Source organism: Trachypithecus francoisi, unplaced genomic scaffold (genome assembly GCF_009764315.1).
Source record: "Trachypithecus francoisi isolate TF-2019V2 unplaced genomic scaffold, Tfra_2.0 Contig00373, whole genome shotgun sequence".
NCBI classification, from domain to species: Eukaryota; Metazoa; Chordata; class Mammalia; order Primates; family Cercopithecidae; genus Trachypithecus; species Trachypithecus francoisi.
In genome coordinates, this window is record NW_022680599.1 from 76,787 (window position 1) to 100,609 (window position 23,823).

Here is a 23,823-nt window from a genome sequence, read left to right on the forward strand (position 1 = left end):
ACATGGACATGGAGCACCCGGTGTCAGCTCTCTGAGGAGTGTGCTGGGCAGATGGGCTGAGTCTCCCCGCATCACCCCCACTGCAGGTGCTACCCTGAGACTCCTCCTTGAAAAGTGCATCTTCGGGAAAGGGAGGGGTTGGGACGGTGGATGGAAGCCCCTGGTGTGCCAAGGTAACATGCCTGCTTCTGTGGGCCTCCAGGTCGAGCATCTGACAGAGTCCCACTGTCTCTCAAGGCCAATCTCTGGAAGGAGCGTGTGTCCTTTTTCATCAGGATTTATTGACAAAATTACCTATGAAGGCAAGCCAGATTGATGTATCTGCTAAGGCCAGCCAGGGATGAACAGGGATGCAGTGCTTTCAGTCCTGGCCCCGCTGGCTCACGGTTGGGGCAGGGGAAGAGCAATCCAGGGCACACAAAGTACAACGTGTAACGTCACTCTTTATTATGAAAATAAAACGGCGATCATGAGTGGGGCGAATACACAGAGCAACTGGCTCTCTGGGTGGTTATGTCATGCGGCCTGCAAGTTAACTCTGGCTTCCTGGTCAGCCAGGCCTTACGCTGGTGAAAAGAGGAAACAAAGAGGATGTGAACGAAGACAAAGAAGACATCGAAGGGCTCCTTTTAGGAGATTTGCTTGAAGGCCTCCGCTGGGATCTTGCCCTCGGTCTAGAGAAAGTAAAGAACAGGAGTTGGGATGTTAGTAGAGCCAGGTGCCCTGAGTTCCATCCCCACACTACCCGGCCTCCATCTTCTTGGCCCTCCTGACGACCCAGAGACAGCTGTCTTTTACTCACTTGATTCCCAGACCTCACCTGGAGCATAGTGAAGACCTGACCAGCTCTAGTGTAGTTCCACTCATTGTCCTGAAGGCACCTGGGGTGGGAGAACAACAGGTGCTCTCCATTACTACCCCAGGACAGACACGCTGACTATGCAATGCCACCCTTAATGTATGCTACCTTTTTGCTGGGTCACATGTACCAATATGAGCACTATTGTAACAATGAAAAAAGGCCTAGGGAAAACCAAAACGCCTATCCCTGACATTAATGCCCACTGGAATTCAAATCAGAAACATAGGGGTATTCAAATGAACAAGGGAGCTTAATACACATTGATAAAGAAAGATGTTCAAGAAATAACAAGTGGAAATTCAATAATACGTTTCTTTTTTATTGAGATATAATGCACATACTGTAGCAGTCACCATTTTAAGGTGTACAATTCAGTGCTTTTAAGTCTATTCACAAGATTGTGCAACCATCACAACTATCTAATTCCAAACTATTTTTATCATCTCAAAAAGAAACTCCTTAACTGTTAGAGATCACTCCCTGTTCTCCCTCTTCCCCAGATCTTGGCAACCACTACTCTGCTTTCGGTCTCTACGGATCTGGCTATTCTGAACACTTCATATGAATGGAATCATATAATTATGTGGCTTTTTGTGACTGGCTGCTCTCACTTAGCACATAATGTTTTTGGGGTTCATCCACGTCATAGCGTATATCACAACTACATCCTTTTTCATGAATGAATAATATTCCAATAATATTCCACCGTATGGATGTACCACATTATCCATTCAGCTAAAGGTCAATCGATGTGTTTCCATTTTTTGGCTATTTGGAATAATGCCACTATGGAAATTCATGTGCAAGTTGTTGAATGGGCATATATTTTCATTTCTTTTGGTATACACTTAGGAGTGGGATTACTGGATCATGTGGTAACTCCATGTTTAAGATTCTGAGGAATTACCAAAATCGTTTGCCCAGCAACTGCTCCATTTTATGGTCCCAGTAGTAATACATGAGATTTCCAATTTCTCTGCATTCTCACTGACATTTGTAATGTTTCCTTTTACTGACTAAAGCTATCGTAGTGGCTATGAAGTGGTAACTCACTGTGGTTTCGATATGCGTTTCCCTAATGACTAATGATGTTGAGAAGATTTTCACGCACTTCTTGGTCATTTGTACATCTTCTCTGGAGAAACGTCTATTCAAATCATTTCCCCATTTTTTTAATTGGGTGGCTTGTCTCTTTGTTGTTGAGTTGTAAGGGTTCTTCTTGTCAGCGATGTGATTTGCAAATATTTTCCCTTGTTCCCATCAGTCGGTTTTCTGCTTTCTTGATGGTGTCTGCTGATGCACAAAGGCTTTTAATTTAGATGAAGTCCAATTTACCTATTTTTTCTTTGGTTGCTTGTGCTGCGGCACTATTCACAATAGCAAAGACTTGGAATCAACCCAAATGTCCATCTGTGACAGACTGGATTAAGAAAATGTGGCACATATACACCATGGAATACTATGCAGCCATAAAAAAGGATGAGTTTGCGTCCTTTGTAGGGACATGGATGCAGCTGGAAACCATCATTCCTAGCAAACTATCACAAGAACAGAAAACCAAACACCGCATGTTCTCACTCATAGGTGGGAACTGAACAATGACATCACTTGGACTCGGGAAGGGGAACATCACACACCGGAGCCTATCATGGGGAGGGGGGAGGGAGGAGGGATTGCATTGGGAGTTATACCTGATATAAATGACGAATTGATGGGTGCTGACGAGTTGATGGGTGGAGCACACCAACATGGCACAAGTATACATATGTAACAAACCTGCACGTTATGTACATGTACCCTAGAACTTTAATATTAAAAAAAAAGAAGAAGAAAAGAAACGGTTGCCTAATTCAAGGTAATGAAGATGTACACTTACGGTGTTTTACAGTTCTAGCTCTTATTTTAGGTCATTGATCCATTTTCTGCCAGTGTTTGCACATGATGTGAGTTAGGGGTCAAAATTAATTGTTTTGCGAGTGGATAGCCACGTCTCCCAGCACCACTTGCTAAAAAAGACTATTTTTTTTCTCCATTGGATTTTTTCAGCACCCTGAATGATAATCAACTAGACATAAATATGTGAGATTATCTGTGGACTCTCAATTATATTCCATTGATTCCCACGTCTGTTCCTATGTCGGTACCATACGATCTTGATTAAAGTAGTTTTGTAGCAAGTTCTGAAATCTGGAAGTGTGAGTCTTCTAACGTCGTTGTTCTCTTTCAAGATGGTTTTGGCTGTTTGGGGTCCACTGCATTTCCACATGAATTTTGGGATTACCTTGTCAATTTCTGCAAAGAAGTCAGTTGGGATTCTGTCAGGGACTGCAATGAATCTGTAGATTGTTCTGGGTGGTACTGCCATCTTAATGATATTAAGTCTTCCAATCTATGAACGTGGGATGTCTTTCCATGTACTTAGGTCTTCTTTAATTTTTTTCAGCAATGTTTTGCAGATTTCAGAGTATAAGATCTGCGCTTCTTCTCTTAAAGTTGTTCCTACATACTTTATTAATAATTTTCGATGCTACTGTAGATGGACTTATTTTCTTAATTTCATTTTTTGGATTGTCCATTGCAACTACATAGAAGTACAAATGATTTTTGTATGCTGTATCTTTCAACCTTGCTGAACTGGTTTATCAGTAGTTTGTTGTGGTTGATTCTTTCAGATTTTACAAATGGAAGGTAATGTCATCTGGGCATTATGCCATTTTAAAAAATATTTAATGAAAAATATGATACCTTTTTCATGGGCCCCCCTGTTTTTTTGGGAGCAAAATATCTAGATAGTTATTTTTCCAAATTGCATGTGAGTTTCCACTACTCATTCCTCTAATGTCCCAACTCTCCCCATCCCCATGTACCCCCAGCACTCACTTCTGAGACCACTCCAGTTTCATCCCAGACTGGGCAGAGAAAGCCTGCACCATTTCCTGCTGCTCCTGGGAGAGGGAGGGCTCAGAGCTGGAGGAGAGTGTGGACACTGGGATGGAGAAGGCACTCTGAGTCTCTTGGGGGCTGGCGTCCCTCACAAACAGCTCGTCATTCACGATGCACAGACTGCAGGAAAGAAAAATGCACCCTCAAACTGGACAGGTAGATAACTCCACACCCCCAACAACAGGATCCTTCTTAACCACTGCCACGCAACAACCAATTCCTTCCATATCCCTAACTGTGCCTGCCTCCCAGATTTTTTGGCTGGTGCCCTCTAACCCTCCCACAGAGTCCGCCTTTGGAGAGGCTGTCTACCAGCTTCACTAGACCTTTAGCTCTAACCCCAACGCATTTACCCTGTACAACAGTCCAACAAAGTGGATAGTCTTATTCCAATTTTCAGAAAAAGGCACTGAATCACAGAGAGGTCGAATAAGTTGATCAAGGTCACATAGTTTGTGAATGTTGGGGTGAGGAACAGAATCTGTATTCTGACTCCAGGGCCCACACTCTTAAACACTCGGCTAGACTGTTCCTTGGATCTTCCTGTTGGCCTTCCACAATACTGAGAACACCCTGAGGACTGCACCCACCACATTTCCACGACATGGGCCCCAAGCTTGGATGGGTGCTCCCACCCACAACACAGCACTAACCTGGAACTGCTGCCAGGGGTAGCGATGAAGGTCCGGGTGAAGGCGAGAACAGAGCCCTGAGACTGTCCTTCCACTTCAAAGACAACAAACACCACCACCTTAGAGTTGCACAGGCTTTAACATGCTCACACGGTGATCCCCCGTCAGAGTCTTGCTTGACACTCACACAGAAGGCGGGGCAGACCAGGACAGGTGTTCACTTGGAGTCAGGTGGATGTGGCAGGAATGGGGAGGGCAGCAACAGGAACAACCCGCTCCCAGTGACAGGGCCCCTATCATGTGTGGGGCCCTGTGAAAACCACAAGTTCACTTAATGCCTATTTCACAGTAGCCCAAGAGATAGGTTATTAGCCCCATTTTGCAAATGAGGAAACTGAAGCGTTAAGTAACCAACCACAAGTTCACAGAGTAAGGACCTGGGATGAGAGCTGCCAAACTCCACAGTCTGTGTCCTTAACACACGCCTGAGCTGTGCAGGGCAGACAGGCATGGACCTAGGTCAGAGCAGGGTGGTTTGAGGGCAGAGTGGGGGTGGGAAAACACGGAGGGAAGAAGAGGAAGGAAAGGAAAGGAATGAAATCAGGGAAGCTGGGGGAGTTCTGAGAGGGAGCCCAGCCAGGGGGAGGGAGCAGCGGGGGATCTGGGGAGGGGACTATACAGACACTCACCTTCCTTGAAAACCCCATTGACAGAAAAGCAGAGCATCCATTCCTGAAAGGGAAGAGCTCAGGTGCTCAGGATCCTCCTTAACCTCCTACCCACCTCTGGCTCTCTGGGCCTGCTCAAGGGAGGAAGCAGGTGCTCACCGTCTGGCACCACATGTCCACCAGGATGGAGCTGAGGTCATGCTGAGTTTTGGGCAACGCACTGAGGGAGTCCACAATGTCACGTTTTGTGTGCCTCAGCAGTTCCCCCTTCAGGTCTGTAGAGGAGAAGAGAAGCAAGGAACGGCAGGGTGGGGCGGGGCGGGGCAGGGGGCTGCCACACCCTGGTCCTTGGCCCCTGTGATTGTTCCCATCACACCCCCTTACCTTGCCCACTCTTCCCCATCACACACTTACGGGGGTCCTTGAGTGTCTTCATATTCCTGCTATCCTCAAAGTACTTGCGCAAGCTGTTCCTAGGAGAAAAAGAGGAGCAGGAGTGGGTGGCCCGCCCAGTGCGGGCATTTCCAGGAGTTGGCCTGTGTCTGCTGGGGAGACACACAGCCCCAGAGCAGGGTCTGAGTCGTGATACTCACGGGGCTGAGTCCTCGGCGTCGAAAGGAATAGCCAAGGAGAAACAGGCCTCATCGTGGTAAGCACCGAGGAGACCCTGTCGATCTCCAGAGTCATAGATCGAGTAATACCTGTGGGGAAGCAGTGAGGATAGGCTACCTCTGATGAGACTTGAAAACTCCCGTGAGCTGACCTGTGCATGGGTAGCCCAGCCTGCCTCAGCCCTCCCCTTCCTCATGGTCCCAGGGTTCCAGGGATACTCACTGCTGCAGGAATTGCAGGACTAAATGCTTTAGGGTCTCAGATCCAGTAAAGTTTTCCTGAAATCAAAAGACAATTTGGATCTATGCGGTGGACAAAGCCTCCCTTACAACACCCCAAATCTTGCTTGGTCCTTCTTCCTCACCTTGCAGGGTTTCATTATCTTAGACCTGTCAATGTCAACAATCATTGGTGCAGATAACTCTCGGCCGTCCTGGAGAAGGAAAGAGGAAGTCAGCAGTGGAGACCAAGGAGGTGGAGCTCGATGACCAGTAAGATGAACATGCCCAGGGAGACAAGCATCAGAGGCCAGGTGGGAAATGGGCCTGGAAATTCCAGTGGGCAGCTTTCTCATGGAGTGCTGGACATCTCTACTATTACATGCAAATGTGTGTGTGTGTGTGTGTGTGTGTGTGTGTGTGTGTGTTTGTGTGTGTACACATTTTCAGGGAGAATATTCTTGTCTTTTTCAGGAATCCCTGCCTGTAAAATGGATGAGGGTCTGATACAAGCATGTAATCTAGGCAAGACCCAAAGGACTTAAGGGCAGGTGTGGAGGTCATGTTCTTGAGTAAGAGGAGACAATGATGACGGTATTATACATACTTACCAGGCGTAACAACTTGGGGAAACAATCCCGGATGGCACTGTCCAAAACCAAAAATTGAATGAAGTGACTGACAGTTCAGGGTGGCACAGTCTCTCTCCCACTCCCTCTCACTCTCCTCCCTCTCCTTCCTCCTGGTTAGCTTCCATCTAGACTGTCCTGACTCCCTTTTCTCCAGTGCCACACGAAACAGCACTGGGAGCCCAGGTTCCAGGGCTTTCTTCCCCTCCCTCCCTCCCTCCCTCCCTCCCCTTTGTCCAAGTCACCGTGGAAGGCTCTGCAGGGAGCAGAAAATGGGGTGGGAGCCCAGGGCTCTGCTACCTCACTGGCTGTCCATCAACTTGCCTGACCAGGCCCTGGCCAAGACCACGTCAGCCCTTAGGGATGGCCCAGGATGCTGGGACAGGGAGGTGAGTGAGGCCGGGCTCAGGAGGCAGAAAGGGGAAGGCACAGGGGACGACATCAGAAATGGGGTGAAGGTAGGGGAGGGAGAGATGGGTGAGACATAGGAGAGGAGAGACAAGGGAGAAACAGGATGCAATGCAAAGGGAAAGGAAAGACGCTCTACTGCGGAGGTGGAGTTTAGGGAGGAATAGAGGAGAAAAGGGCTCCCCTGCTGCAGCCCTTTCTCTCACTGCCCCCTGGCTGGCCCTGGGGACTGAGGCAGGAAAGGAAAACATGCACCTGTTGGGCTGGGGCCCACTGGATGCAGCTGGAGCCTTTCTCACCTGTGTGAGCTCAGTCTGAGCTGCGCATGGGAAACAGAGCAGCCACGGGGACAGGAGACCTTCTCCCAGGAGGAGTGAAGGGTCAGGCCCCAGCTCAGCATGGGGTTCAGAGCCTGGGGATCCCCTCTCCCGACCACTGCATTCTCTTCTGATGGTCACTGACTCCTGTGCCCCTCTGTGCTGGTGCCTTGACTGGGGAATGTACCCGTCTGGAGCTACCCAGGACTCCTCTGAGGGCCCAGGCAGGACAATGTGAGGTGTGGAGGGAAGGAGAGGCAGTGCCCTGAGAGGCCTGTCCTTCTGTCTCCCCAACCTCCTCGGCCTTCTGCCTTCCACTCCTGCCTCAGGAACGTGGCCCGCTTCTGGTCCCTTGACTCAGGAAACCCAGGTTTCTCCCCAAGGAGGGCCCAGCTCCTGGCACTGGGCCAGAGGAAGAGATGGCATGACAGCAGCCACCCAGGGCCTCGGCCCTCAGTATGAAACAGGGAAGCCCCCATGCCAGCCCAGGACAGGTGGGGGGACCTTTTTGGAGCAAGAGAAAGAGAACGCCTCTCAGGACAGGGGAGGGAAGCCCCATCTCAGCATGGAGGCAGGAAGGCCTGTCTCAGCATGAGGCCCTGGACTAAAGGACTCTTCTCAGTCCAGGGCACCAGGATCTGAACACTGCTGGTCCTGGGGAGGTGGGGGAGTCCTACTTCCTGGAGCACACTCACGGAGGGCACGCTGGAGGAGGCTTGGTGGAGACAGGCAGGAAACGCACCCCAGAGCAGGTGAAAAGGGGAGCATGTCAGAGGAAGGAAAGGAGACCTCTAAGCACAGATGAGTGAGTAACACAGAGAAAGGAATGTGTGTGTGTGTGTGTGTGTGTGTGTGTGTGTGTGTGTAGGAGGGGAGGTTTGTGGTCCTCCTAGAGGACCAACACTGCTTCTTCCTGCAGAAGGGCACTTTCAGACACAGCTCAGTCACCCAAGGAGCAAAGGTGCCCAGGAAGGGCGATAGGGGTTGCCACTGACCTTACATAGGCGGACTGGTCCGAGAAGGTGCTGCACAAGGGGTTCCCTTCTAGCCATAGCTCTTCGAGCTTCAGCCCTTTCACCTTGCCCAACTCCCACGCCGACTCCAGCTAAGAAAGATGGGGAGGAAACTGGAGAAGGAGGGCCAGGGAAAGAGAGACACCTGGGACCGTGGGTCCCGAATTCCCCCAGCCCTCATAGTCACCCACAGGTACCTCTGCCTGCCTGTTGCCATTATCCTGATGTGTACTGCCATCCACCCTCCATCCAAAGTTGATCTGGCTCCCCCTTCTCACCTTATTTTTGGAGAGGTTCAGGGTCTTGACTTTGGGAGCCTTCTCTATAATGTCAGACAGGCCGTCCAGCTGGTACAGTTTGTTGTTGCACAAGTTCAAAGACAATAGCTTTGGGTCAAGAAGAGTTAGAGTGGGGGCTACTATCTTGGGCCTTGGAGACAAATCTGCCCTCCACCCTATCTATTCCACCCCTCTAACTAAATACCAGCACTGGGCCCAAGGCTTCACCTCAGGGAAATTTCTTTCAATGATCTTCAGGGTGGCAGCCATGCAGTTTCTTCGATTCAGGATTATATCAATGTCACGGCCCATCAAGTCTTGAAGAAGCCAGGAGAAGGGAATCAGAAGGCTGGGAGGGCCATGGCTGGACCAGAGTCAGCACCAACCGCTCCGTAAATTGCCATCCCTAAGTCTCCCTCTCAGGCAGACCACTCTGCCCCCGCTTGCCTTAGAATTGCTGCTGTCAGCCATACCTGGGTCAAAGCGGAGATTCTGGAGATCAAGAGCTTGTTGGGAGACATTGTACCGTTTGTTCATAGTCAGCTGCAGAGATAGAGATGAAGACAGAGGCTCTGAGGCTCTGGTGGTGGTGGTGTGGTGGTGGTGGTGGTGGTGGTGGTGGTGGCGGCGGCGGCGGCGGTGGTGGTGACAGGGAAAGAGGGGACCAGGGGAAGAAGAGGTGGGTCCAGGAAGTGAGCATACAATGATCCTTGAGTCTGTATTACCTTAAGCATCTCCATTTGGCCTGGCTTCAACTTATTCTTCACAGAGTAGGGTGCAGTAGAATGATTGACAAATATACATATCTGCAGGGAGGCAGCGTGGTAAGTACCAGGACCTCTAATCCCAAAGAGGACGACCAGCCCCCTGGCCTGTCTTCCTGCCCAGAGACTAAGTACAGGGAATGCCCTCAACACACACCTTTCGGTTCTCGTCATCACAAATCTTATAACTGACATCCTTCAATATGGAGGCAGTACTAGCATCCTGGACGAAGAAGCATGCCCGATTTCGGATGTAGTGAAACTACAGGGAGTGAAGGCAAGAGCAACAGCATCAGAGGCCAATGGCCCCTGCTGAGCTAGGCCTCTCCTCGTCCCCCGTGCCCACTCATCTGGCTTCACCATCCTCTCTTACATCAACCGGAGTGAAGGGGGCACTGCAATGGCTCTGGATTGAATTCATTAGCCATGACTTGTCATACTTTATCCCGTTAGGAATCTAAAGGTAAAAAGAAGAAATAGGAGAGAAGGGAGAGACAACATGAAACTAAGGATGGAGAACAGAACCAACCAGCTGTTTTTTTTTTTCTTTCTTTTTTTCCGACCTTCTACTTAGCTTAGACCTCTAAAGAAAGGACCGCTGACATGATTTCTTATTTTTGTGCCAAATATGGATTCCCTAAACTCCCTTCCCCCTATTCCGAAGCTCTCCTCCGAATAATCAGCTTAGGGTGTTTTAAGTGGTCTTCCTTCTATCAGGTTCCAGCATAGTCTACCTAATGCAGACCCCACCCAGATACTCACTGTGACCTTGAACCAGTCAGTCCTTGTGTATCCATCCTGTGTGTTCTGCCTCATTTTTCTCCCTGGAGGTTTTCTATTTCTCCACGTGGTAATACAGATTTCGTCTTTACTATGCCATTGCATTCTTCTGTCGCATCGGATGCTATACGGAGTGCTGTGGGGAAGAGGAGAGAAGGCGGGTATCCATTAAATCTAAGAACATCTTCTCTACATGCTCCACTCACTGACGCCAGGGCTACAATTAGGATTGCTCAGCCACTATTCCACTTCCAGCATTCTTCAGTGCTTTAATGAGAGAAGAAAAGGAAGACCACAGAGAATGAAAGGGTTGCACAGTCCCGGGAGCTGCTACTTGCAAACCAAGCTGCCTGGTCACTTACTGTCTTAGTTGTTGGTCCTTGTGGACATCCCGAATCTCCACGCTTCCATCATTCTCCTGGTAGTGTGAAGGTGGACGCTCATACCCACCATGTTCATGATGACAGTTCCTCTTGTCAAAATTATCCCGGACAGAATTCCCACCTTTCTTTCTTCCTTGAAAAGGGCTACCATGGTCATGGCATTCTGCAACTGAGAACAAAAAGACACGTTTGAGACACATCAATGGTCCACTTACCATGACGTGAGCTAACTCCATGGTAGGGCAAGTAAAGTGCCAACCCGCCACACAAACCCCAGAAAACAAACTCCTCTGCCTGTCCAGATACAACAGCCTTATCTCACAGGTGGCACAATCAGGGGAGGAATCTTGGGAGAGGAAGCAACTGTGTTGAACCTCTTAAGAAATAGAGCAGGAATTATAAAGAACAGAGGTGCATGTGTCCATGGGTTGGACTAGACACTAGCCACACACCTGGAAGGGGTCCTAATCTTGCCTTCTCTCAGGCTTCTCTAACCTAACAACCACACCAACACCTGGGAGACAAGCTCTCTCGCACCTCCCAAATCCAATCTCCAAATGCATTCTGTGAACAATCAGCAAGTTATACTTCTTTGCCGGTGTAGTACAAGCTTTAATGACAGGTGGGTCTGATGTAACAGCTTCTCAAGCTGCCCTCCTGCCTCCAGCCTTGCCCTCAACAATACTCAGTTTGAAATATCCAGAGCAAGCTTTCTTTTTGCCCAGCCTGAAATGCTTTCAGCCCAAGAGACAACTCTTCCTAAGCAAGTGACAGAATTACTAGAAAGAAAATCAGCAGATATTGAAAACCACTACAGTAACAGGATCTAAATGACATAAATAAAACACTGTACCCAACACACTGTAGCCAACAATGAAAACAGAGCGCTTTTCTTTTCCCCTCTACTGTCTTGCAGCATTCACGAAGGTAGACCATCTCCTGGACCGTCAAGCAGACCTCAACCAATTTCAAAATGTACACCTTGTCTCAGGGCACCCTTATGAATAAAATTTCGGTCACTGCTGACCTCTCTGCAATGTACTGATATGGCCAGGCCTCAGATGAACTTCTGTAGGGGGGTCATTGCTTTCACCGTGTGTGACCCACTGTCAGGACAGTCCTGCTCCTCTCGACTGTTGGGACTTTCCCTGTGTGCCATTAGAAGTGAAATTAAATGTGGGCAGAGCGTCTGACCTAGACATTCCTGATGCTTGGTCCCCACAACTTGGAGGTGGGGCTGGAGTGCTCTCGTTCTCTCACACTCTACATCCAACCGATCAGGATGGATGTATCTTCTCTTGGCTCTACCTTTAAAAGATATCCAGAGTCTGGCCACTTCTCACCCGCTCCATTGCTACCTACCCTGGCCAGGTCACCAACATCTGTCTCCTGGATTATGCTGCCTTCCAAGTTGTCCTTCTGCTTTTGCCCTTGACTCCCCTACCATCTATTTTCAACACAGGAGGCAGAGTGACTTTTTAAGGTGTAAGTCAAATCTTGTCATTCCTTTACTCAAAAATGCTTTAACCGGGGTTTGGAGCCCATCAGTATGTTAAAAAGCTATGAGTCCATAACAGTACTCAACAACAACAACAACAACAACAACAAAGACCCCTATTGGTGACATTTGGAGGATGTCCAGAAACCAACTCATTTTCATGAAAGTCCATAGATGAAAGGGAAAAAAATCAAAGATTAAAGTGAGGGTTAAGGGCACATGGTCAATATATGGAGCACAGGTATTCCTGAGTCAGAGTCATTTTTGAGAACACGCGTTACTTCAGAAATAACGTCACTGAGGGGAAGAAGGTGTAAAAGTGAGCTAGCCAACAGCTACAGCTACAGCCTCAGGCAAGGCCTTGTGTTGGACAAGAGCACATGTGATAAAAAGCCACAGAGGGACCGGACAGAGAGAGATGCTGAAGACAAAACACACACAGGCGCACGTCCACTTGCTGAACTCTGGCATCTCAGCACAATCCCTGTCTCACAGTTGTGCTGCCAGAATTACAGGTGATCTCAAGAGTATTATAAAGCAGCTAGTACTTCTCACCCAGACCGCCTGGGTTTCCGCTCAGGCCCCACCATGTACTGGCTGATCCTCCCACACAGACATAGTAGTGAGTACCCTTTATGACATCACGTGCGTTCCTACTGGTACTTCCTGTGTTAGTCTGGAATTCTGCCTACATCACTGCCATGCCACTGAGTGCATGGCATCAGCATCCCTGCTATGGCACGGAAAGAACGGGATACGAAGAAAACCAACCCTTGCCCAGTGGCAACCAACATTTGCTCAGTGTTGGGCAGACTCACTAGGTTTCTCTTGACCTCCTCACAGAAAATCCATGATAATTCTATCCACAGTCCCTTTTCAGATCATGAATATTTAAAAGGTTCACAGATGTCGGGTACATTTCCCAGCCAAGTCAGTGGCAGAACAGGAATTATGTCCTCATGTATATTGGTCTGCCTCCATACCCTGAGTGTTCCTCCAGAGACTGCACTGGTTCTCCCTGAAATGGCAAGCTTTCAGGTCTCATCGACAGATTTTTTGTGAGCAGGCCAGGGATGATGTTTTGTGCTAGTCACTCCTGTTGGGGTGGGAACCAGGTGTCTTGGATAAGGTGGAGTTCTCTGTCTTGGACCAGATGGGTGTAATCTGTTTGGGCCATGGGTTTTCAGATTAGGAGTCACTTTGGGCTGGTAGTGTCTGGCATAGAAGAAGGACCTAATTAGTATTTGTTAAATGAATGCATGTGATGTAGATTTGAGATCATCGACAAAACCACTTTTGAGAATACATCCATCTGAACCATTTCTACCGACCTCTATTTATATTTATTCCAGAGCTATTCGGGCTGCAGAACTATTTCATAACCTGCCTGCAAAACTAGAATGAATTAATTTTTTCTTCTGCAACATTAATAATTTTTCATTAATGTATCCTTAGAAATAGAACTGAGTACCTCCCTGCAGACTGTGGCTAGAACTGCAGCTTTGAAGATCTCAGAGAAGGAGGCTTTTGCAAATAGCGGTGACAGAAATGAGGAGAGGCGTTCCCTGAATCCAGCAGACAGAGCTTTCTGGACATCTGGTCTCTGTAGGAAGAATGTTCTGGACCTAAAGGCATGTTGTGTTCACTCAACCTTGTGACAGACAGGAAGCATCATCATCTCTGTCTCAGAGAAAGGGAAGAATGTGTGGTCTGTGTGTCCGTGTTGCCCATGCAAGCGTTAGTGTTTTGTATTACATGCTTCTACAATTAGGTTACAGATACGCGTACTCCAAATCATGTTGGTAAACCCATTGCCACACAACACTGGATCCCACTGCACATTTCTTTTCATGTGTTATGCATTATATATGGCCATATTTTGTTTCTTGGTCAGAATATGCTTTTCAGTGCTTTTTTTCTTTTTTACCTCTCGGTGTTTTAATATTTGAACTGACAGTTTTAAAATAAGAAAGTAATGAAGTTCCCTGTACACAAAAGTAATGGAACAATATCCACAGATTGACCAGGGTTGCAGAGCACCTCCAGCGGGGGTGGCCAAAAAACCCAGTGAAACACAGCCAGGGCTTCAAAGTGGGTCTACGATTTTGAGTCCCTGCTCTACAGTTTCCCAGGAGAAGCACATGAGTACTTTTAAGCATAAAGTGATATTTTCCTAAGGATTTTCAATGATATTTATACCAATATACACTTCCACTAACCGTGTGTGAGTCTAATTTTCTGCAATATGCCTAACCATTCAGAAGTCATTCTTACACTTTGATCCAGACTTTTCACTTTTTGAATGTATTACATAAATCACACTCTGTCTAAATACATACATATAATTATATGGCTGTGCTTTACAGGTTCTTTGGGACAGAAGGATGACGGGACCAGAGAGTGGCTGATATGGTCAAGGGGAGAAGTAGAAATGACTGCCCTTGGAATGAAGTAGACATGGCAAGGAAGGGGCATGAGTACCTGACATACAGGGTGAAAAGGCCAAGGGATGGATGTGTGGGTCAGAAAGAAGAGGGTGAGTACAGAGAAGACAAAGAAACACACATTGACAATGCATCCAGGGAACTGAATTCATCCTGGTGATACGCTCCCCTCTGAAAACTCTCCTTCCTTCCTGTCCATGTACATCTTGCCTGTCCCTGTTACTTCACTTCAAGTCTGTCCCTGTTACTTCACTCTGACACCAGAGAAACAGTTCCCACACAGTCTGAAAAAAGGAGAGATGATACAAGGCAACAGTGTGCAATGATGAGTCTCTTGGACAGAAGGCTGGAGTCGGGACATTCATTCCAGAAACCACACCCATCATTGCCCAGCAGACTTTGAGTGGGCCCTGTCATACCGCTCATTTCAGCCTTGACACAGAGTCGCACATTATTGGTTATGGGCATAGGATTTGAGGTCAGATCCATCAGGATTTCAATCCTGGTGCTAAATGCTACGACCCAAGGCAAATAACTGACCTCGCTGTGACTCAAGTTCTTTTTGCTTGTTTTCCCCCTAACACAAAGATAGTGACAGTTTCTACCTCATGGGGCTACTGTAAAAATTAAGTGAGTTAACACATGGAAATATGTGAAAAGCACCAGGAGAAATGCCCATGACCTAACAAGCACTATAAATAAGTTGTCTACTACTACGTCGAGAACTTAGTACAACATCTGGCGTTTATCGAGGGAGAAATACATGTTAGTTGCATTCGTTGTTATTAGTCCTCCTGTAAATGACAAGAGATGAGTGAGTGGCATCCAGTTGCCACGTCAGCTATTAATGTATTTTACAAAGCGGCAGTAGTAAAACAGGGCAGCCCCGGCTCCAGTGGGGAATCATCTGACATATGGATTAAGGGAACCAAAACTGAAAGCTCAGAGCATGAAACAGGGTATGTGGAAGGATTCAGTAGGGAGCTTAAGTTCCTGTTTCCAATCTTTGAGGAAAAAAATGTATTATTATGCAAGAAATGTTTCAGGTTTAAGTGGCAGACTATAAGCAGCAAGGCAGAATACTCGTCACACCACACAATACAAAGGGAAAGAAAAACAAAGTCAGGTTACAAAACTGTATATTACAGTATGATTCCTCAGAAGAAAATATTAATGAAAAACTACGTTTTCATTTGTAAATATAAACACAAACAAGTCAGGGTAAAGGGACATGTGAGAATGTCAACCATGTGTAGAAGTAGGTGGCTGGAATGCAGAATGGTTATACTTTCACACCTATGCTTTATACTTGTATAAGAGGATGTTTATGGCTGGGTCAGGGTTTTGTCAAGTGCTTGGGGAGAAGCACTTTTCCTATTGACCCATATACAGCATAATGGAAACCATCTATTACTGATAATCAGGTGTGAATATCTTCTCTCTGATTAATAAGCTAACCTCACTTTTGACGACTCATTCAACTTCTCCTGATCCCAGGTTTCTTATATGTAAAAATCAGAGATTAGGGCTAGCTACCACCTCAATCAAGATATAGAACCTATAACACACCCCAAAAGGTTTCCAGTTGATCTCCTCTTCATCCCTTGGCCCCATGCAGACATTGATATACTTTCAGTTACTATATATTCGTCTTCCTGTTCTAGGATTTCATACAAATGGACTCATACAAGCTGTACCCCTTTGGGTCTGGCTTCTTTAACTCGGCATACTGTTTCTGAGACCCATCCATGTTCTTGACTTTTCCTTGCTGAGTAAAAGCCCCTTGATGGATATACCACAATTTGTTCACCTTTTATGTTGTTGTTTTAATGAAGTCTCAGGAGGAAGTGAAAGGAGATCCTTGCCTTCAAAATGCCATCTTTCTTGGGCAGTCTTCTATTCTTTTGTAATAGACACAATTTCATCCTTTATCACTCCTTTGTCTCTCTGGGGAAATATTATCTTAATGTCTGTTTCAGCCTCTTCCATTTTTTCTGTTCCCTCAGTGCCAATTATTGGATTTGTTGAGTTTGTGCCATCCTTCCATTCTGATCCTGGGTTGTGGCTGTCTTCTGCAGAGGAGGCTCCACTGCTGAATCAGCCCTGGGCTCACAGACACTTACTTAGCTTTAATCCATACCTTGCTCTGGCCTTGCCGGCAGTTTAGCTTCAAGCCGGACACAAACTGTGGTGGCCTCGGCTTTACCACTGTGTTTTCCCATTTCCTTTCTCTTTGAAAAAGACAATCGTCTCGATTTCTTACATGGGAATCTTTATTTCATATTTTCCAGTGTAACTATGTATTTATTATTATTGTAATATTATCATTCTGAAACCACAATTATAACATTTTAAAATTAAATATTGTAAAAGGCTTGCATTCTTATCATTTAAACTGTTCAAGCAGTTCTCAACCATGATTACACATTACAGCCACTTGGGGACACTTAGACAATTCACTAGCACCAGGACACACCCAGAACAGTCAAAGCAGAACCGTGGTTAGATCCAGGCAACCACATTTTTTAACTCTCCACGTGAACTGCAGTGTGCAACCAAGGTTGAAAACAACTGTGCTAAAGCCTCAGCTTTTGGCTTATGCTTGCCAGAGGATCCTAGGAATAGCTGCCTCCTCATTTTGCTCACTTCCCACTCAGCACTGTTTTGGGGACCCAATGAGTCTATTAGCTTAGAGCGGGTGTCAGCAACTATGTCCTGTGGGCCAAATCTATCCCAGATCCCCATTTCCTTCAAGGTCTTTTGCTTGCAACCAATTTTGCTGCCAAGCACTGTGTTAATCAAGGTCCCAACTTGCCTATGCCAGAATTCACTCTAGTTCTTTTATACAAACAAGATATCTGTAATAAAATATATTACATAGCTTACAAAAACTCTGTGAGGGCCAGAAAAGCAGGCCTAGATGCTGCACAGCCAGGAGAAGTCCACCCACGTTATGGAACTGCTACTGCTGAAATTCCACTGCTGCCTGCCCATTAATTGACATGCATGACAGAGACTGAGTTCTAGAAACTCTGCAATGGCTACCCCATAACAACTGGAGACCTCCCTCATCACAGGTAGTCCACCCCACATATGGCTCCCATGTTATTCAGTTCCTCCTCTGAGTCTCATGTTCGCACATATGCTTGATGCAATCAGTGTCCCATTTGGGACCCTAACTGCAAGGGACTCCGGTAAATTGTATGTATGTGAGAGTGTATTTGTGTGTGTGTGTGTGAGAGAGAGAGAGAGAGACAGAGAGAGAGAGAGAGAAAGAGAAAGAGAAAGTGTGTGCACACATGTGTGTGGTCATGTGCACGTATGTTTCCTTTCATGTTCCAACTTTCTAGTCTCTACAGTACAGGAAAGCATATAAGAATGTTTAAGAATGTTGGAATGGCTGCCAAGTAAGCAGATTCATCGTATGTTTCACAAGACATGTTTTCTATTGTAAATGGCATATTTACAATAAAGATGGTATTTTCTATTTGTTAACATGGTTTGTGTATATTCATCTTATATCCAACAAACTTGTTGATCTCCATTATTAATTTTAATTTTCTGTAGCTTGAGTTTCATATGAAGATAGTCACATTGACAGCTTTATTTTCACTTTTATACATGTATTAATTTATGTGTGTAGGCATGCATGTATGACAGCTTACCGCACTGCCTAGTATGATATATGGCTTACTGCACTAGACTCAGTACGACTTTGAACAGAATTCGACATACCAGTCATCTTTATCCCTTTTCTGATTGTAAGGAGAATACTTCTAATGTTTTACTATTAAGGGTGGTGTCTGATGGGGTGTATTGTTTTGATACCCATTGTCAGTTTAAAGAGATAGCTTTCTATATTACCGATCTGCTGAGAATTATTGTTATTGTTGTTGTTCAATCCCGGTTGGTTAATTTATTGCATACTTTTTTTTTTAACTGGATCTTTTGTGGTATTTGTCCTGTCCTCCTCCCTTTATTCAGCTAATGTGTTAGATTACATTACGGATCTCTTAAAATGTTAAACTCAGCTTGCATGCTTGGGATTAAACACAACCTTGTTATGCTGTATTATCTGTTTTACCCATTGTTGGGTTTAGTTTGCTATTAATTGATTCATATTATTTGCGTTTATGTAACTAATTCGGATTGGCTAGTAATTTTGCCTTGTCAAGAATACATTGAATAAACCAAGGTTTTCTATTCCTTGGGTTTGGAAAGTTACATATATTTTCCCCCTGGAATTCATCTATGTAATCTAAGTTTTCAAATTTTCACATCTTTTTCATAATGTGATCTTTTTCAATCTTTTCTGTCACTGTAAGTGTGACACTATCTTCATTCCAAAAGTGGCTTACCTGCACCATCTCGCTAATTTTCTCTGCCCATGTGGCCAAAGATTTTATCATTATCCTGTGCTTCTGAAACACCGACATCTAGCAATTTTGTTCAACTCTCTCACATCTGTTTTCAGTTTCATCAAGGTAGGCTCTAATTTTTATCATTTTTCCTTAACATAATGGAAAGACATGGAGATTATTCCATATTAAGTAAATGATCAATGAAAAGTCCTTTCATCTACCACCTGGTTTTATTTTTATAGTTGAATACAATGGATATTCAAATATCCAATACATTCCCTCGTTTGGAAAAGACCTCTGGCTTATCAATATTGGTCTTTTTAACCAGCGCCATCGTGTCTATTCATTTAAACTATCAGATGATTAAGGAAGAGGGCACTGCATCATTGATGTAAAAGAATTTTTACTGTAAGCTTCCTTAAAGAGAAGAGCAGGCAGTGTAGAAAGAAGCAGAAAGGATGTAAAAGAAATCATACCTGGGTGGATTCAAATCCTGATTCTGTCACTTACGGCTGATGTGATGTTAGGCAAGTACTTAATCCCTCCCGGCTTCGATTCCTTCATGCAGTTGTCAGTGCTGCCATTTACCAAGTGTTTACATTCTCCCCTGTACCAGGCACCTGGTAGGACTGCCCGACCCGACCGTCTTCCTTGGGGCAGGGCCGTGCATGTGACTAGCTCTGGCCAATGGGTTGTGAGTGATGAGTGACATGGGTTATTTCTGGGTCAGAACCTTTGGTTGTTGGCTTGAGACCCTCTAGGGCTCTCTCCCACCCTGACGCAGTGAGTAACGCTTTTCTAAATGGTGGCTGCTCCATTAGTTTGGGTCTCTGAGTCATTCCAATAAGAATCGCTCAGAACCCTACATCCACCATCCCGTGAAGGATCTGCACCTGCCATAAACACGCAGCAGGAATGAGAAATAAGCCGCTGAGGTCTGGGGGTGGCCAATAAGCACGGCGTTACACTCAGCCTCTCCTGACTCATATGTCTCATCTGTCAATTAAAATAACACCCTCTCAGGATTTTCCTGAGGGTTAAATGCAGCAACTTGCATGACGGCTGAGGTTATCACAGTGCTCGACATATGACAGGGGCTCAAACTATGGCAGCTGTAATTATTAAGTAACAATAGGTACTGCATCTGCTTGTCCTGACACGTAAGTTGTATCTTGTTTTCAAGAGTGGGACACTTTATTTGCTGCCACAGGTAACATTTCCTAATGACTTGCATTTAGGCACATATTGTTTGCCACCACCATGGTATCAGACGCATGCTTGGCGGTATCTCTGAAGAGTAAAAAAGTAGGAAGATTCAAGCAGCAGAGACTGACTGACGACATAAGATAAAATGAATTAAAGAGCAATAATCAATTTCTTAATGAGCAGAATAGATTACAACTATTATAAACCCACATTCCATTGTTCTGAGTAAACAAAGGCACAAGGTTTTACAGTGTTAGAAGATGTAGTCTGAACAGGGTTTCCCCAGATATTTCCTGAAGAACACTGGCACCTCAAATGCTCTGTGGAAAAAAATGTTCCATTCCCATACAAGTTGGGGAAAGCAGCCCTCCCTTTGAGACTCGTGTTGTATATTAGCATGTCATCTAAAAAACCCCTACAGTATTCGTTTACCTTCAGTGCTGTATGTCCCACACTTCCTTAGAGTAGAGCACATTTTGTTGTTGCTTTGTCCTGACCCTAGAGTCTCACAGAACAAACTTGGAAATGCTGAAATGAGAGAAAAATAGATTATTCAAGCTACATGTAGTATCAAATATCACAAGTGACAACATTCTCTGACCATCTGCCAAGCAACATTTAAAACCCCGTAAGATTAAGCACAATCTTGCTATTTGCTCAACTTCATTCACCCAATACCGCTTTCATGACGTACCAAATGTTATCACCCATGATTGTTTAACTTAAATCCGTTCACTATACTTTTCCACAGGAAAAAAAGGAGAGAGTTTTCAGGAAGGAATCTAAGAAGCCATCATTAGAAAATCAGGGGTTGATGGGGGAAGAAGCAGAAACAAAAGAGTGTCAAGCTATACTACTATAAGCCACTGAGACATCCTAAGCGCATACACACACAAAAAATTGTCACCCCACTCCCAAATGTACTTTTTAAAGCCAGTGAAGTTCAAACAAAGTATAACAAGTAAATTCTGAATCTTCACATCATGACGACTTGGACACTTTTATTGAAATATCAAATTCTCTTTAAAAAAAATTCCCGATTCCCCTCTCTCCCTTTCGCCCACCCCCCTGAGCCCACGTTTAGAAAGTTTAGTAGAAAAATAAATCATGGAAACAAAGAGAATCTTTACATAATCGAAAAAGAGACGGAAACTAAGATTGGGTCTGGAATCGTCTATACAAACTGGGATCTAGGAAGTCTCGAGTGTCCTGAATAACAACATGGTCTGAGGAGGGGCAGAGGACAGAATCACCTGGCACAGACGGTGAATCAGGCAGGGTGACTGGCAAGGGTAGGGTTTTTCGTGTGGGGGCGGGATCCCATCAGGCTTCCACAGCCCTGCCCAGGAGAAACGACTTACAAGTTCATGAATTCCCACCGCCCCACTACCAACCCTACCCCTATCCCCTCAACCCCACATTCTGCCCCAGTGCTTTCTCCTCCTTCACTTCACTCTCTACCAACAACAGTAAAATACACATGAAATAAATAATTCCTAGGAAAATACAGATTATCAAGATTTTTACTCTAATGCTGGAAGGCTTAAATTGGCCAATTTTCACAGAAAAAAAAAAAAAAATAGAAAAAGTTATTAAGGAATAACTCCCAAGTAGCACCTGGCTCAGATGCTACTACAGGTGAATTCTACTAAACCGTCAAAGATCAGATAGTACCAGAGTGCCAATGCTCTATAAACTATTCCACAGCATTATAAAGGAAATTTTCATAACTCCCTTTACGAAGCAAGTGTGACATGGATAAATAAGTGTAGATGCAAAAATGCTAGATAAAATATTAGCAAACAACATCCAACAACACATTTAAAAAATCATAATATACTTTGGCAAAGTGGGATTTATCCCATCAATACAGATTGGTTCAATATTAGAAAGTACCTTGATATCATCCACCATATTAATACACCTAAAGACAAATATCATATGGTTATCAACACAGATGTTGAAAAACCTTTGGAAAAATTCAATACCTCTTTCTGTTAAAAAACAGAAAAGCCTTAAGAAAATAGGGACCACGGGATGCTTTCTTAACATGATAAAACATATATACCTAAGTCCTAATGCTAGCAACTTACTTAATGGGGTTGCAGAGGGACACTCAAAGTTTTCCCCTGGGATCAGGAACAAGGAAAGCATGCCTACTACCTCACACCTATTCAATCTTGTATTACAAATATTAGTCAATTGACTAGAGAAATTGATCATTTTCCTAGGAACGAATACGAAGAACTAAAAAGCACAGCAAAGGAAACGATCAAGAAAATGAAATGGCAACTTACACACTGGGAAAAAATATACCTGCGAACCACATATATGAACAAGGGGTTAATATCCAAATTTTGTAAGGAAATCACACAACTCCACAGCAGAAAAACAATCAAATTTAATCAATGGGCAAAGGACCTGAATAGACATTTCTCCAAAGAAGACATACATAATGACTAACAGGTATATGAAAAAGTGCTCAACATCATTAATCATCAGGAAAATGCAGATAAAAGCTACTATGAGGCAACACCATACAACCATTAGGATAGCTATTATCAAAAAGTCAAGAGATGGCAAACATTGCCGAGTCTGTGGAGAAAAGGGAACCCTTGTACACTGTTGATGGGAATGTAGATAGGGACAACCATTATGGAAAATAGTATGGAGGTACCTAATAGATTCCTTTTTCTGTTTTAGAAATAAAATGGTAGTTCTAGATTTTTCTATTTTACAAATATATATATATATGGTAGTGAAAACCAGAACTATCATACGACCCAAAAACTCCTTTTTTGGGTATCTACTCAAAGGAAATAAAATAACCACCTTTTAAAAGTAGCTGATCTTTGAAAAGTATCTGAACTCCCATGTTCACTGCAGCATTAATCACAATAGCCAAGCTATGGAAACAACCTAGGTGTCCATCAAGGGACAGACGGATACAGAAACTGTGTTGTATATATACACTTTAAAAAGGAGATCTTGCCATTTGCCAAAACATGGATGAATCTGGAGGACATTATGCCATAACAATGAAATAATAGTGAAATAATCCAGATACAGAAAGAGAAATATTGCATGATCTCACTTATATGTGGAATCTTAAAAGTAAAAGTAAAATAAAACTCAAATATACAGAGACACAGAATAAAGCAGTGGTTATCAGGGTCGGGGTGGGGCGGAGGGGATGGGAGGAGGAAAGGGGGAGATGTAGGTCAGAGGATACAAAGCAGCAGATATATAGGATGGAAGAGACTAGAGATCTCGTGCACAACATGCTGGAATCCAGTTTATACAATTGTACTATTAAATACGATGTGGGATTTCTGCTAAATGAATGGATTTTAGATACGATGTGGGATTTCTGCTAAATGAATAGATTTTAGCGCCTCCTGCTACCAAAACCAAAAATGGGTAACTAAGTGACATAATGGGTATGTTAATTTGTTCCACTATAGTAACTATTTTACTATCTATATGTGTCCCATAACACCATGTTGTATACCTTAGATATACACAATAAAACTTACTTTTTACAAAGAAAAGTAAAGCCATCTCTATGTGCAGACGATATTATAGCATACCCGAAAAACCCTATAGAAACAATGATAAATCAACTGAACCAGTAAAAGAAGTCAGTAAGGTAGCAAAGTATAAAATTAACATACAAAAAAATCAGCAGTCTTTTAATACACACACAAAAAATAAGCAGCTGGAGGACACATTCACAGACAAGGCCCCATATACACTAGCAACAAGGATTAAAGTTTAGGAATAAACTTGGTAACAACATGTATACAA

The 23,823-nt window shown here is 44.6% G+C and overlaps 1 protein-coding gene across 1 annotated transcript; it reads right to left on the bottom strand.

Annotated features, from left to right (window-relative positions):
- Positions 1–423: 423 nt before the first annotated feature.
- LOC117083531 (nuclear RNA export factor 2) lies at positions 424–20,539 on the bottom strand. Its single transcript, XM_033211310.1, has 21 exons — positions 20,449–20,539; positions 10,487–10,676; positions 10,107–10,260; positions 9,718–9,801; positions 9,502–9,606; positions 9,306–9,386; positions 9,054–9,123; positions 8,809–8,897; positions 8,581–8,688; positions 8,285–8,394; positions 6,547–6,583; positions 6,082–6,150; positions 5,940–5,995; positions 5,699–5,806; positions 5,520–5,578; positions 5,265–5,380; positions 5,127–5,169; positions 4,459–4,531; positions 3,743–3,925; positions 821–881; positions 424–674 (listed from the first exon to the last, which is right to left on the bottom strand). Exons 1-21 carry the CDS (start codon positions 20,489–20,491, stop codon positions 630–632), a joined length of 1,884 nt encoding a protein of 627 aa, XP_033067201.1. The 5' UTR covers positions 20,492–20,539; the 3' UTR covers positions 424–629.
- Positions 20,540–23,823: the final 3,284 nt, after the last annotated feature.

Coding starts and splice junctions, on each gene's coding strand:
- LOC117083531 (XM_033211310.1), bottom strand. CDS start 20,491: ATGTGCTCTACTCTAAGGAAGTGTGGGACATACAGCACTGAAG. Junction 9,124..9,305: donor GCCAAATGGAGATGCTTAAG/GTAATACAGACT, acceptor CTATCTCTGCAG/CTGACTATGAACAAACGGTA. Junction 3,926..4,458: donor ACCCCTGGCAGCAGTTCCAG/GTTAGTGCTGTG, acceptor TCTTTCCTGCAG/TCTGTGCATCGTGAATGACG.